Consider the following 12468-nt stretch of genomic DNA (forward strand, 5'->3'; position numbering starts at 1 on the left):
TTCAGTGTGTGCATGATGTCATTCGAGGCGCATCACCACCTTCTATCCTCATGGCGAAATGTAGTGCTCTCTATATATTTAAATCCGTTTGCGAATGCGAAATGCCGGTTCTGTAATTTGTCCGTTCCACTGGTTTGCATAGATCGGCATTCCAGTACTCTCCGGAACACTTCCGAGCTAATGTTGCACCTGTTCTCTATTCCCGTTTGGTTTCGTTCTTTTGTTTATGAAACCCAAACAAAAATGCGTATAGCCATATTTGTATGCGTGTTTGTAAGCCCACTGCTGGTAAGATCGGACCAAAAACACGAATGAAGAAATCAGACACGGATAGAGGTAATTATGTAGCTGAATGCCCCCAATCTGCCCTCTGTAGTCAAATGGTGACGGGATTTATACATTCGATAGTACTCATCTCATCTTTGGAAACCTTTTGAATCCGCGTGCACGGAACGTACACGAGAAGCATTTAGATAAGTTTAGTGCAGGAAATGCGTCCTCTTGCTTTTGAACCATTATTGTCTCATGATTGTACATTGTTGATCGTAGTGTATTCATCGCGCTGGTTTTCATTGGAGCTTTATGTTGCTGTAAAATATAGTTTTCTTTGCCATACACAGTGCGCCATTATTCACGCAATGGCCGCAAAGCACTGAAGGAACGAAGCGAAACAGTCCGATACAAACGCATAGTATGCAGAATAGTGTTACGGAAAGTCACACAGGGCTGAGAGAGACACCGAAATCTGTGGAAATTTGCCCCGATTGTCGATCAATCAGAACATGAAAGATCATACCTCAGACCTCGGACGAAAGATCCTGAAGAGTAAGAAAGGGAATCGATTGAACAAGGAAACAGGTTGGCATAGGCAAACACACCAAGGTCCTTACGGCTTGCAAAATCACGGAAGCGAAACATAATGCCAAGCAAAAGATGATGCAAAAATTAACATTCATAAAACACAAACATACCGACAGGACAAACGTACATAAAAACACCCCGCTCATCTACACCACTACCCTCTGCGCAACGGTAACGATAATATAAACACATTCGTGCATATTTATACATATGTATATGCAGCACATTACATGTACCGTATGTATATTTATGTATGCATTAAAACATGGAAAATGAAATGCAGAAAAAAAAATACACACAACCTTTAAGTGACGAATGGTAAATAAGCAGTAAGCATTGTAAGTATGATAATACAACGGTACACCTAGAGCGCTAACGAGCATGAGTAACAGTGCATATATAAGTCCCCTTTAAAGTACACTCGGATACAAGCATACGACACACGCCCATTCATGCAAAGTGAAAGTAAGAAAACATTGTAATATTTGTAGATTTGTTTGTGAACAGGTTGATAATCTAAGCTCTATACATATAAATATTGTTGAATAGATATATCATACAATTGTGTTAAAAAAGAACAGAAAAAGTTGTTTTATTTTAAAAAAAGAAGTACACAAAACCTGGATAATAATGAATAAAACAAGAAATAAATGAATAATGAAACAACTCGTGTGCAAAAAAGCTGTTTGTGTGCCAAGGGGTGGCGTTCCGAAACAAGAAGCACTTGGTGTGTTTTTGCATAATCACCAAATTATAGTAGATAAGAACCGTTTTTGTAAGTATAAATTGATATCGCTTTAATATCTGATAAATGGGAAAATAAGTTAATAAAAGGAGAATAACTTCCGTTCACAAAATTTGATTTTTTCGTTTTTCTGCCACAGGGTGTCTTGGATAAAAACAATCTTCGTTGACATTTCTGCTGTCAAATCGCTTGAGCCACGCGTGTCCCATTGTGCAAAGTCAGCGATGCAAACAAAGCGAGAAAACGTTTCGGAAGTGTGCAAAACGCAGAAGAAAAAAACCACAGTAAAGTAATATCGATGATAGTACGCGCAGCGAGAAAGTTTACGAAAATTCATTCCCCGCACATGGTTCTATTGTAGCTTGGAATTCCCATTACGATTCCATCGGTCGGATTGCGTTTCGTGAGCTGGCATCGGAACCATCGTATCGAAAAGGTGGTGCATCTAGCAAAACGTACGACGATATCAGTGGAGTGTTTTCCTTGTGAAACCGTTTTCCAATCGAGCGAAACAAGAAAAAATGAGGTAATTCGTGCACTTAATGTGATAGCTACCCTACGCTAGTTGCAGAACGTTCGCAAGCAAAGAAACCCGCAATAACGCACAGAGCGTTAGCAGCTCAAACAAAGTAGAGGAATTTGGCTGCATCGTATCGAAATGGATGTTGGTTGTAAACATATGGTGGTATCATGCTGTACAGTAACAACATATCCTAATCTAATTATTACCCATCTAACCCCTTGGATCGATCGGGTTGTTTGGTCCGATTCGGGTTTCGCCAACTTCAAATACTTCCCACCGAGTGCGTCTCAATGTGGCTGGGATGAAATAATTTTGACTTTATCGAACAAAGCATAGGTACCTTGGGCAGTTAATTATGCGATTAGTAGGCCAGAAAAACTCCAACGCAGAAGGGAAATGTAGAGCAAACTGATTGCGCGTAGAGAGAAAGGCGCTTCATTTGGCGTAACGCTACTGTGATGTCTCCCATGGGGGATGTTTTTTCATTCGTTGGAAGTGTATCACTGCGTCTTCCGGGCCGACGGACCCTGGTCGGAGTGTAACGAAAAGTCACCGCGCAGTATGTTACGCATGTTGATCATGTTTCAATTTATCGAAAAATAGTTTTACGGCTTTACTGTCACGCATACCCCAGAATGTTTACAGTAGATACGATTGCTTCATATGATAAAGCACGTTCCATGCGTGCGTAATGTTCTTTCAACATGACGAGCGAGCGTATGGGATGTTTTTATCATGCACTTGAGCGATTGTGGTGAGATGGGATATCATTTACGTTACTTAATCGTGTCCGCCTGTTCTGTGTCGCTGTTACAGAAAATGTTTGACCGTCCGAGATGTCGCGACTGGAGTCCACTATCGACGCAGCAGCTACGGTTGCGCAGCCTAATACAAATATCCGGACACAACATCATCGTACCGGAGCGTCATCCTCCAACCCTAGCGCCATCCTCCGCCCCAGTCGATAGGGGTAGATCAAAATGTACCGTTTACTTTACGCTTCACCAGACGCCTCACTCCGCCCCATTTTACACGAGTGAAAAGCTTGACCTACACCGGAACGTACTGTGGGCGGAAATCGACTGTCCGGCTACGATCAAATCCTCCCTACGAAGTGTGTGTGTGCGCGTGTGGGAACACACCGGTCCGTCCGGTGTATCCGTGATCGACGCTGGCCGGTTGCTTTCCTCCGGAACGAAAGTGCCTCACGACAGTGAAGAAAAAGAGGATGACGATGAGGAGCAGCAGCAGCAGCAGCAGCAAGAGGATCCTCAAACTAGCGATAAACCAAACCAACCAACGACCAACACTGACCGGATGCTGTTTGCATGGGGTGTTTACTTTTCCGGACTGGTGCCGCTGGCACGGCGCAACGAAAAGCGTCTCCAGGCGAATACGCTCGTGTTTCAACTGCACGGTGGTTATTTCACTTCGGCCGCATGCATCCTCGAACCGGAGCAACGACGATCGGCCGTTTCCGGGACGGTGAACGAAGGGACGATACCAAAAACGGTGCCGTACGCCAGTGGTCCTGCTGCTGCTGGCCAACCGACCTATTCACCCTCGGCAACGATACCCATTGTTGGTAGTGGTCGACGTGGTGCGACCGGTGGTGCTGGTGGCCGCACAAACACCGCCGACAACGTCTTACACTGTGATACTAGCAATAATTCCTCTCCATTGGCGTCTGGTGCTCCTCAGTTTTCCTATCAGACGCCCTCGTCCGCGTCTCCGAACCAGTGGAACTTTGCGAACGGCGGTTTACTGCTCGGCGTCGAAGGCAGACTCGATAAGCTGTCCGTGTCGCCGGTAGTTAGCAATGGGGGAAGCAGCATCGGGACGGGCCCGTTTCCGCACGCCCGCTCTGCCAGCCCGTCCACACCGATCAGCTGGACGGAACCGACCGAGACGAGCTTAAAGTTGCGCTACCTCGTGATGGAATTTCTCCCGGCGGAAGTACGCCCCAGCTACGATGTGGCGCGGTTGCTAGCGATACAGGAGCGGCAGCGGCGCATCCGTTATGAGGCCGACAGTGCCAAAACGCTGACGGAGCGTATCTGCATGAAGAGTGCCTACTGTCTGAATATGGAGCTGTTTAGCAGCAAGCATCCGGTGTACCGAACGGGGATCAACCAGGGCCGGACGGGCGGGATGGGCAAGCAGTTGAGTAAACTCCTCTACCAGGAGCGGGAACCGATCGATCCGGCGGTGCTACTGCGCGGTCAGGAACTGCGGCGACACATCGAGCGGGCTCGGTTTCGCTGCCGGCTGTTGGCGCAGGAACGCGACCGGATCGGCATTGGGATGCAGCAGTTGCGCAATCGATTAAATGCGGCCTGTGATAGTAATATTGAGCGGGAATCGGCGCTAATGGAGCGCTATCGGACGTACGGCCGGGAGAAGGAACAGCTGTACCAACAGAAGATGGCCTACGCCAGCCAGAAGGATAGCGTGCGGGAAGTGTTCGGGAAGATGCTGCTGGTGCGCCATCGGTTGCTGAAGGGATTGAATGAAATTTATTATATCAAAACGGTACGTTGAATGGGGCTTATGGGAAAGTTTCACTCATTTCAGTGTTCTTTTTGCTTTCTTCCCATTACAGACAAATCAAGGTATCTACACCATCAACGATGTACCTTTACCGAATGCGGAATCATACTCCGACTCAACGCCGGCACTAGCGCTTAGCGTTGCCCTTGGTTTTGTCGCTCACGCTGTGATGATGTGTTCCTCATTTTTAGATATTCCTCTACGGTGCGTTACGGTGTGGCCTTAAATGTGTGAGAAACATTCATTTATTCTACTCTTTCTTACTGCCTTTAGAAATACCATCAAGTATGACGGTTCCCGTTCGAAGATAGTGGACCACATTAAGCTACTACCGACGATGGATCGAGAGTAAGAACTGTGGAATGCAAAATTGCTTGAACGTAGCGCGCCTCATAATGATCACAATCTTTCCATTTCTTCCCTTCAACAGCTTCCCTTTGCATTGCCGGTCGGGTCCGGCACCGAACGCGCTGCTGTACGGCGTGTACCTGTTGAATCAGAACATTTCCCAGCTAAAGCATCAGCTTTCGCTGAGCCGTGGTGATCCGCGGGCTACGCTTATCAATCTGCAAAATATTCTTACCATCGCGGGTATCGGTGGAGGCACAGCGCAAAACCGACCGCTGGAGGAAGCGTTCCAAATGTTGCCCGCCTCCATGTACGGATCGTCAACGGTCGATTTGAAAATGTCACCCGGCTTTGTAGCGGTACCGGTTGGCGGGAGTAGCAGCGGTAGCAGTAGCAGTGGGTCATTCCTGCGGGAAAGTCCTTCGAGCAGTAGGTAAGCAGAGAGGGCACTCTCGGAACGCTCATCCAGTGTGCTGAAGTTTGTTTCCAACGTTTCCAGCAGAATTTCCCGTTCGGTGGAATACTACACGGACCGGTTTCAGGACCGACGACAGCAAATGCAAAAACAGTATCAGCTCAATCGGCAGCACCATCCGTTGCAGCAGGCAACCCGTGCGAGCAGTAGTGGAAATGCGGTTGATCAGGAACACCATCATCCACCGAGGCGCGGATGTGGCGATAGTACCTTTGCTTCCGATCCCATCCTAGCTAAAAGCGTCCCATTACAGCGGCCGTTCGATTTCGATGGTGGCAAAAAGTTCTAATCCTATTTGCGCTTTGTCGAAACAAAGGCGACAAACCGTACGATCGTAGATTGTTTTGATAGGAAAAGTATCATAGTAACGAATTTTCCCTCCTAAAGTGTTAATTTAAATTGTAACAAACGCGAAGAATACTGTTAACTTTCTCACTCGTTTCGTTTCCGTTTTTGTTTGAGTTTTAGTTTAATATTTATTGGAGTATAACATTTTCCGCTGATATTTTGGAGTTCATCGCCGGATAAACGGAAGCGGTACGATGAAACAGCAATAAGCAGAAAGCAACAAAATGGTAGCGAAGAATGCGCTATAGTGTAAAGCGAAACAATTGTAAACAATAAACAGAAAATAAACGAATCAAGTTCAACTCAAACCTGTGGTAAGTTGGAACTGGTCTGGGGCGATCATGTTGGGGAAAATTACACAACCGTGTACCCAAGTTCACAAGTTAGTTCACAAACTCTTGGGTAATGCGAGTTTAACTCAGAGTAACATTTGGCTTCGGATTTATGTCCTTGTTTGGTCGTTGAAAATATGAATAAAGATATATTCAAATTAATGTTATTTGTGGTTTTTTGCTACCTAAGCTTCCGGCATAATTTTATTTACAACGAACAGCACCTCGTTTTCCACTCGTTTGAATCTCCGCCGATAGTGGGATGGCTTGGCCGCTTCTTGATTTCTGATAAAAATGAAGGATCCCGGAGATAAAGAGCTTTTTCTAATTCGTCTTGTTAACGTTGAACTTAGTAGCTACTGGATATGAGTTTTTCGACATGATTATTGAGAGTTTTCTTATTATAAAAACTCACTAAATTTATACATTTTGAAACACAACGGCTGTTCTTTTCAAATCGCTAGCCATAGCAATATAAACGCACTGCCATATAAACAAACAAGATGACAGTTCTAGTGTGCAGAAATTTAAGTAAACAATAAACAATCCGAGCTTTGCTCAGAAAATGCTGCGTCTTCAATATTTTTAATAAAACTGAACCAGCCAGTAATAATTCGCATAGTTTTGTGGAATCCATAACCGGTTTTGTGGTGGCCGTTGCATGTGTGCAGTGCAGAACCATCTTAGTTTGCTCCGCTTTTCACAATGAACATAAACGTATCGGATCTGACGGATATTGCCCTGCAGATCATGGGCTACAAGATGTACGATCGAAACGGCATACCGATCGATTCGCTGGACGCCATGATCGTAAAATATCAGCCCGACAAAGACAACCCGTCGGCGGGTAAGGGGAAAGGTACGAAGCGAAAACCATCCAACACGCCGACACCATCGCAGGACCACTTCATGATACAGTTCGGTCTGCCCGATTTTAAAACCGTACTAGATAATCCGAAACAGTACGTTGAGTTCCAGATGACAACGTTCGCCCAACAGCAGCAGGAACGTTTGGTAACGATGCGTACGGAGGATGACATCCTCAAATCGTCGCTCAAATCCTTGCGAACGGCAATTGGGATACAGGTCGCAAAGGAAAAGTCAGCTTTAAAGTACAAAATGAACAAGATTTTCACCACCATGATGCAAGCGGATGATGCGGAACTGATGTCACGTACCAAATGTATGTTGTTCTTTCTTTCTTTTTTTCCCGGAATGCATGTTCATTGACCTGTTGCTTTTTCTTTCTCTTGTAGACGATGTGCACGTAGGGCAACATGTTCTGCTCAAGCAAGGGATACTGTTGCGCGAGTTCAACATGCTGCTGCAGCTGCTGAAACGCATCATGGAGGATTTGTCCGACAATTATGCCCATTACGACTTTGCCTTTTATTTGCTGCAGAAGCTGTACGAACAAATGTAAGCATTTACAGCGATTACTACCCAGTTGTATAGGGATTTGTTCTCAATGAGTTGTTGGTACACAAAAAACTACTACATCGTGCCATTAATTACACTCTTACAATCAAGGACATTTTTATTGAGGTTCAAAAACATTCCTCCTTCTCTCTTCCTCTGTTTCTTTATCTCTCCTTCCTTAACTCCTTGGTTGACCTCGCATTTCACACTCTACACAGCTACAACAACAATTAGTTCGATCGTTGTTTCCTCTATTAAATAATTCGCCTGCTTTAAACGATACCCACGCGTGTGCGTTTTAATTTTACATGTGCTTTTCAACCAACGTTATATCTACTATAACTATCCTTTTTTTTCTTCATTTTTGTCATGTTTCAAATTTTGCTTTCTTCCGGGGTAGGTGCTGGTATCTCGTGATTCACAAAGTTTTATTTATTTATTTTTTTACATTTGATTACTATGCGCAGTAAAACACCGGACATTCCTGTACACGCGTAATTGACCACTGCATGCACATCCTGTCGATCCGGTCCTGGCTCGGTGTCCAAAGGTCTAGCAGAAGAGTAAACGGATGCGGCTCTGAGGACCCCTGGTTGGTCTGTAACTACTACCGTTCGTGATTATCGCTAGGATTAATAAACGCTACATCCCTTACTCGCTCTCTCTCACACACATACACACGACTCAGTGTCTTCCTAGCTGATTAAGTACATCTTCCGAACCTCTTTGTATAATACGTGATCGTTTTTTAAACGCTTAAAACTTTTATCTCCCAATCTAATTTTGTGTTTGTTTTCACCATTTGCCGGTATGGTTTTCGGTTTTACAGCACCTATTCCTTTTCTTATCCCCGGGTTCCCTCTTCCGCTTTACCAAACGGAATGGGAAGGTTTATCACAAATTCCGGTAATACTTTGGTCGTCGTCTTTTCCAACACACAACAGGCGCCAACACATCATTTGATCGTGTTGTAAATGTTGTCTTCCATCGGACTAGAAACGGCCGACGAGCAGCGGCTGCTGGTGTTGCTGTTGCAGCTGCTAGTAGCGGTGCTGCTAGGGCTCGCGGTGGTGGTGACAGTAGTTGCATTGGCACCGGCCGGATTAAGACTAACCGAACCGGCAGCGACACTATCGCACGGTGGTACATTGATCCGGATGCTAACAAACCGTTTCTCTGGCTGTTGCTGTTGGTGGTGCGCTGGTTTCGGTTTCTGTGGCAGTGGTGGCGTTGGACTGCTACCGTTAGCGTTGGCCATCGCCGCCACATGCTCGGTACAAATTTCCGCATAAATGCTCTCCGCCGGTACGGAGCTGCTGTCCTGATCGGAATCACCTTCCTGCAGCACGATCGAATCACGCACACTGCTGTACGGTAAATCGTCCAGTATCGTCCGTTCGCTTGCTGCCGCTAGAGGTTCCCGAAGGGAAACCGTTTTTGGGCGCTTTTCCTTCATCACCACCATCGATGATGGGCGTGACCCGTGCATTCGTTCCTCCGCTTCATCGCACACACTGTTCATGTAGCGAAGATCCTCAAACGAAAGCACAACCTCACTGCTGCCGTGATTACGATCGTGATTTGTTCCACCGTTTCGGAAGCGGTTCTTCAGTGCGCTTTTCTTACCGACCGCTAACTCGTTGCTGGCGGATCGATTCCCATTCCCGGCCAGATGCAGCAGGTGCTGGATGCTGGACGATGATTTGCTGTACTGTTTCGTCTTCACGTGAAACTCGCTGTACAGCTTCTGCGTCATGAACGATTGCTGGTTGGTGCTGTGACGCAGCGGGAAGAATATGGTGTCCCCGAGCTCGGATGCCGTCAGCTCACTGCCATTGTCATCGTCATCATCGACGGTGCGCAACACCGGCGTCTCGTCACCGCTGCCAGCCACATGGTGAGGCGGTACCAGATCCGGTTTGCTCTTCTGCTCGATGTGCTGCAGCGAGAGACACTTTTCCCGTGCGCCGACACTAGCGACCGAGGAACCCGGATCGTGGCTTACGATCGTACCATCATCGAAGGTACCGATCCGATCGGTGCTCGCCGCACGTGACGATAGCGAAAGCATACCGAGCGTACCGAACCGTTCCTGGATCAGTTTCGACATGTCCCGGTACCGGTCCAGGCTTGTCCGTTTGTCCCACTCGTCATCGGCCGATACGGACTCGTTCGCGCTCGATCGGCTTCCAAACCCACGGAACCATCGGCTGGACGAGGAAGATGTAGCCGTTGTCGGTGTGGTACCCTTGCTTTTACCATTTGGCGAAGCAAATACCTTCATCTTCTCACTCCGGTAGCTTGGCATCGGAAGGGAGTGCGGTTCGGTCGCACTGTCCGAACGTCCTCCGAGTGTTCGATCGTCCACCAGGCTGTGGTGGTGTTGTGTTTGGTGCAGCGATGCATGATGGTGATGGTGATCTCCGCCGTCCATTCCGCCCAGCTCTCGACCACCGCATTCGAGACTTTCCAGATCATTTTTACTTAAAAATATGATGGAATCTTCCTTTTCGTGGCCGGACCCGTTTCGATCGTTTCCACCACCCGATCCACCACCAAACAGGCGGCCAAACCTTCGAAGCACATCGGAACCTCCCTTTGATTCGTGTTTTCCACCACCACCACCACCGCCGCCGCCGCTTGCACTCGATCCGAGGGAACTCGGACCGGTCGTTGTCGTGGTGTTTGACGTCAAGGTAAGCGACTGCTGCTGCCCAATGGACAATGCCGTCATTTGCTGCAGCTCGATCGCGTTTGTTTCGTGATCGACCACACGGAGGAAGTTATCGCAATTGAACTGGCAAAACTTCAGCACGGTTTGAACGTTCGCGTTCAGGAACATGTGCTGCTCGTTCTCGAAACCCATCGTACACTTGGCGAACTTCATCTGGGGCGTTAGGTGTAGCTTCGTCAGCGTCAGTGTCGTCGTTAGGTGCTGCTCATCCAGCGGGCACGCAATCAGGAAGTTCTCCTCGCTGATCTTTGCGATCGTCACGTACTCTGGGGGAAGGAAAACAATGTTGGTACCGATTAGTATCATTAGACTTTGAGCTATCGTACGTCGAGTTGCCTGGAGATCTAGCAGAAGGCAGTACTTCGTTGCATCTCCATAGGAGGAGTCATATGGCAAACTGCGTATCCTTGGGCTAGTTCCAGATATAGACCTAGGAGCACTGATTTGACTATTGAACAAAAAGACCTTTAATAGCAGTGAGGTCTTAAAACTATTTGCCCATATCTCATGTAAGTTCCGTCTCCTGATTCGAGATCTAAAGCCTGGCTGACTCGGCAAACGGCCTCCTGTGTCGACGTTATTCAACAGACGATCTTCTTACCAGGTACGGTGGAGGAGTTTGCTCCCGTCTGCGGTGAGATGAGCTTCAGGTTCAACGGTAGACACGGATCCGACTGCATAATGAACCCGATCCGATGCACACAATCCCGGCTCAGCTGTTTCGGTTTTCGCTGCTGTTGCTGCTGGGCTGATTGGTTCCCGTTCGTACCCACGCTGCTGCTGCTCGTGTTGTTCCCGTTCAGACTGTGCAGCTGATGGTGGTTGCCAAAGTTGGTGTACTTCTGCAGTACCGGTGCACTGTGCTGTTCGATCTCGTAGAACTTGCCTTTGGCGGACAGCGACACGTAATAGATCTGGTGGGTAAAGTAGAATGAAAAGAGAGCGTTAGAGGATGTTGACGTAAGTATTTCTAGAAAAGATGGCACCTACCTGACGATTGTCATCCAACAGCTGCGCGTACTTGCCCCGTTCTTTCTCCCGTCCACCAACGTTACCGTTACCGGCGGCTGACGCATCCTTGTGACTAGAGGGCGACGTGGCCGATTTGTGATCTCCGTCCTGGAACACCGCCAACAGTCGGTACACCTGGCCCGCCTTTGCCGTCGCCTTCACGTAGTGCGTTTTGTGGCTAAAGTTATCTGTTGGCAAAGCGGTCATTTCGTCCAGGTTAGAAACAATTCGGTGGTTACGTTACTGTCTAATTGTCACTTACCGTGCGATTCGGTGTACGCGGAAAGGTTGTCCAGTGACAGGAACTTGTAGACTTGATCCCGCACCAGCTGTACGATCGTCGTGTACACGGTTGCCGTCGGTGCGCCCTTGTCGTTGATGAATGAGAAATAACCTGCCGGAGAGTGGGAAAGAATGCAAAAAAAAACAAAGAAACCGTAAAGTACCTCTGCCATATGAACGTGGGCCCTTATACCTTGAAGTTCCCATCCAGCGCTATCGCTTGATTATAGCTTTTCTATTTCCTTTTTCATTGCTGACCAAAGCCAGTTCCCATATTTGCATATCAACACACAGTTAGTGGAAGAAAAAGGGCCTCTGGTGCTCTTTGTATGCTGCCCGTTTGGAACCGCTTTAGTGGTCAGTTGAAAAAAGTGACAGATAATTAAAGAATGCATACGACGATATGACCATCCCCTCCGGCTCCCTCACTTCTCACCATGACCGAGGGAATTGCTTCGATTGAGTTATTGTTTCGTGTAGAATCCGTACTGCCCTCGACAAAAACCGGTAGTCACCTGTGCTCATTGCATAACGATCAGTTGCGGGATGAATGATCGTGGGATCGTGAGATCGGGATCGTTAATGGTGGTGGCTGCGTTTTCTTTTTTTTGGAACGAAGAAGCGCTAACCTTATTAACATGCAAACAAATGGCTCTGTTATACGCTGGAATGGACTGCGTGACGCGTTCGAATCAAATGATAGTGTGGGAGTGGGATTTCAAAGATCGAAAAGTGATTAGGCTAATGTGTGACCAATTTGGTTCATCTGTGTCCCATTCACAGTAGCAATATATGAGGTGATTTTGCCTTAAATTGCTATCCAGGGTGTGATGGACCATG

General features: G+C 47.3%; 3 protein-coding genes across 9 annotated transcripts in view; 2 read left to right on the plus strand and 1 right to left on the minus strand.

Annotated features, from left to right (window-relative positions):
* Positions 1-1724: 1724 nt before the first annotated feature.
* On the plus strand, positions 1725-6158 carry LOC125761795 (UV radiation resistance-associated gene protein). 3 transcript variants are annotated; one of them, XM_049423298.1, is made up of 7 exons: positions 1727-1895; positions 1968-2132; positions 2946-4661; positions 4732-4883; positions 4953-5027; positions 5110-5460; positions 5527-6158. In XM_049423298.1, the coding sequence occupies exons 3-7, from the start codon at positions 2949-2951 to the stop codon at positions 5789-5791; spliced, it is 2556 nt and encodes an 851-aa protein (XP_049279255.1). In that variant the 5' UTR covers positions 1727-1895; positions 1968-2132; positions 2946-2948; the 3' UTR covers positions 5792-6158. The 3 variants fall into 3 exon arrangements, with proteins under 3 accessions (XP_049279256.1, XP_049279255.1, XP_049279254.1); XM_049423299.1 differs by having other exon boundaries at positions 1725-2132; positions 5530-6158; XM_049423297.1 differs by having other exon boundaries at positions 1727-2132.
* Positions 6159-6687: 529 nt separating this feature from the next.
* LOC125761820 (uncharacterized) lies at positions 6688-8277 on the plus strand. Its single transcript, XM_049423336.1, has 3 exons — positions 6688-7365; positions 7439-7601; positions 8069-8277. Exons 1-3 carry the CDS (start codon positions 6888-6890, stop codon positions 8097-8099), a joined length of 672 nt encoding a protein of 223 aa, XP_049279293.1. The 5' UTR covers positions 6688-6887; the 3' UTR covers positions 8100-8277.
* The window catches only part of LOC125761793 (uncharacterized), a 96688-nt gene continuing 91913 nt past the window's right edge, over positions 7694-12468 (minus strand). For all 5 annotated transcript variants that reach the window (XM_049423293.1, XM_049423294.1, XM_049423290.1 and 2 more), the window contains 4 exons: positions 11609-11740; positions 11326-11534; positions 10937-11249; positions 7694-10601 (listed from right to left, as the gene is read on the minus strand). In XM_049423293.1, coding sequence (XP_049279250.1) covers positions 8557-10601; positions 10937-11249; positions 11326-11534; positions 11609-11740 — 2699 coding nt within the window. In that variant the 3' untranslated portion in view covers positions 7694-8556. The remainder of the gene's footprint in view (positions 10602-10936; positions 11250-11325; positions 11535-11608; positions 11741-12468) is intronic.

Source organism: Anopheles funestus, chromosome 2RL, assembly GCF_943734845.2.
Source record: "Anopheles funestus chromosome 2RL, idAnoFuneDA-416_04, whole genome shotgun sequence".
Taxonomy (NCBI): domain Eukaryota; kingdom Metazoa; phylum Arthropoda; class Insecta; order Diptera; family Culicidae; genus Anopheles; species Anopheles funestus.

Excerpts from the sequence above, each read along its gene's own strand:
- LOC125761795 (XM_049423297.1), top strand. The coding sequence starts at position 2,949 with ATGTTTGACCGTCCGAGATGTCGCGACTGGAGTCCACTATCGACGCAG. Across the intron at positions 4,662-4,731 it reads AAATTTATTATATCAAAACG|ACAAATCAAGGTATCTACAC; the intron begins GTACGTTGAATG and ends TTCCCATTACAG. Across the intron at positions 4,884-4,952 it reads TTTTTAGATATTCCTCTACG|AAATACCATCAAGTATGACG; the intron begins GTGCGTTACGGT and ends TACTGCCTTTAG.
- LOC125761820 (XM_049423336.1), top strand. The coding sequence starts at position 6,888 with ATGAACATAAACGTATCGGATCTGACGGATATTGCCCTGCAGATCATG. Across the intron at positions 7,366-7,438 it reads ACTGATGTCACGTACCAAAT|ACGATGTGCACGTAGGGCAA; the intron begins GTATGTTGTTCT and ends TTTCTCTTGTAG. Across the intron at positions 7,602-8,068 it reads CAGAAGCTGTACGAACAAAT|TAAAACACCGGACATTCCTG; the intron begins GTAAGCATTTAC and ends TACTATGCGCAG.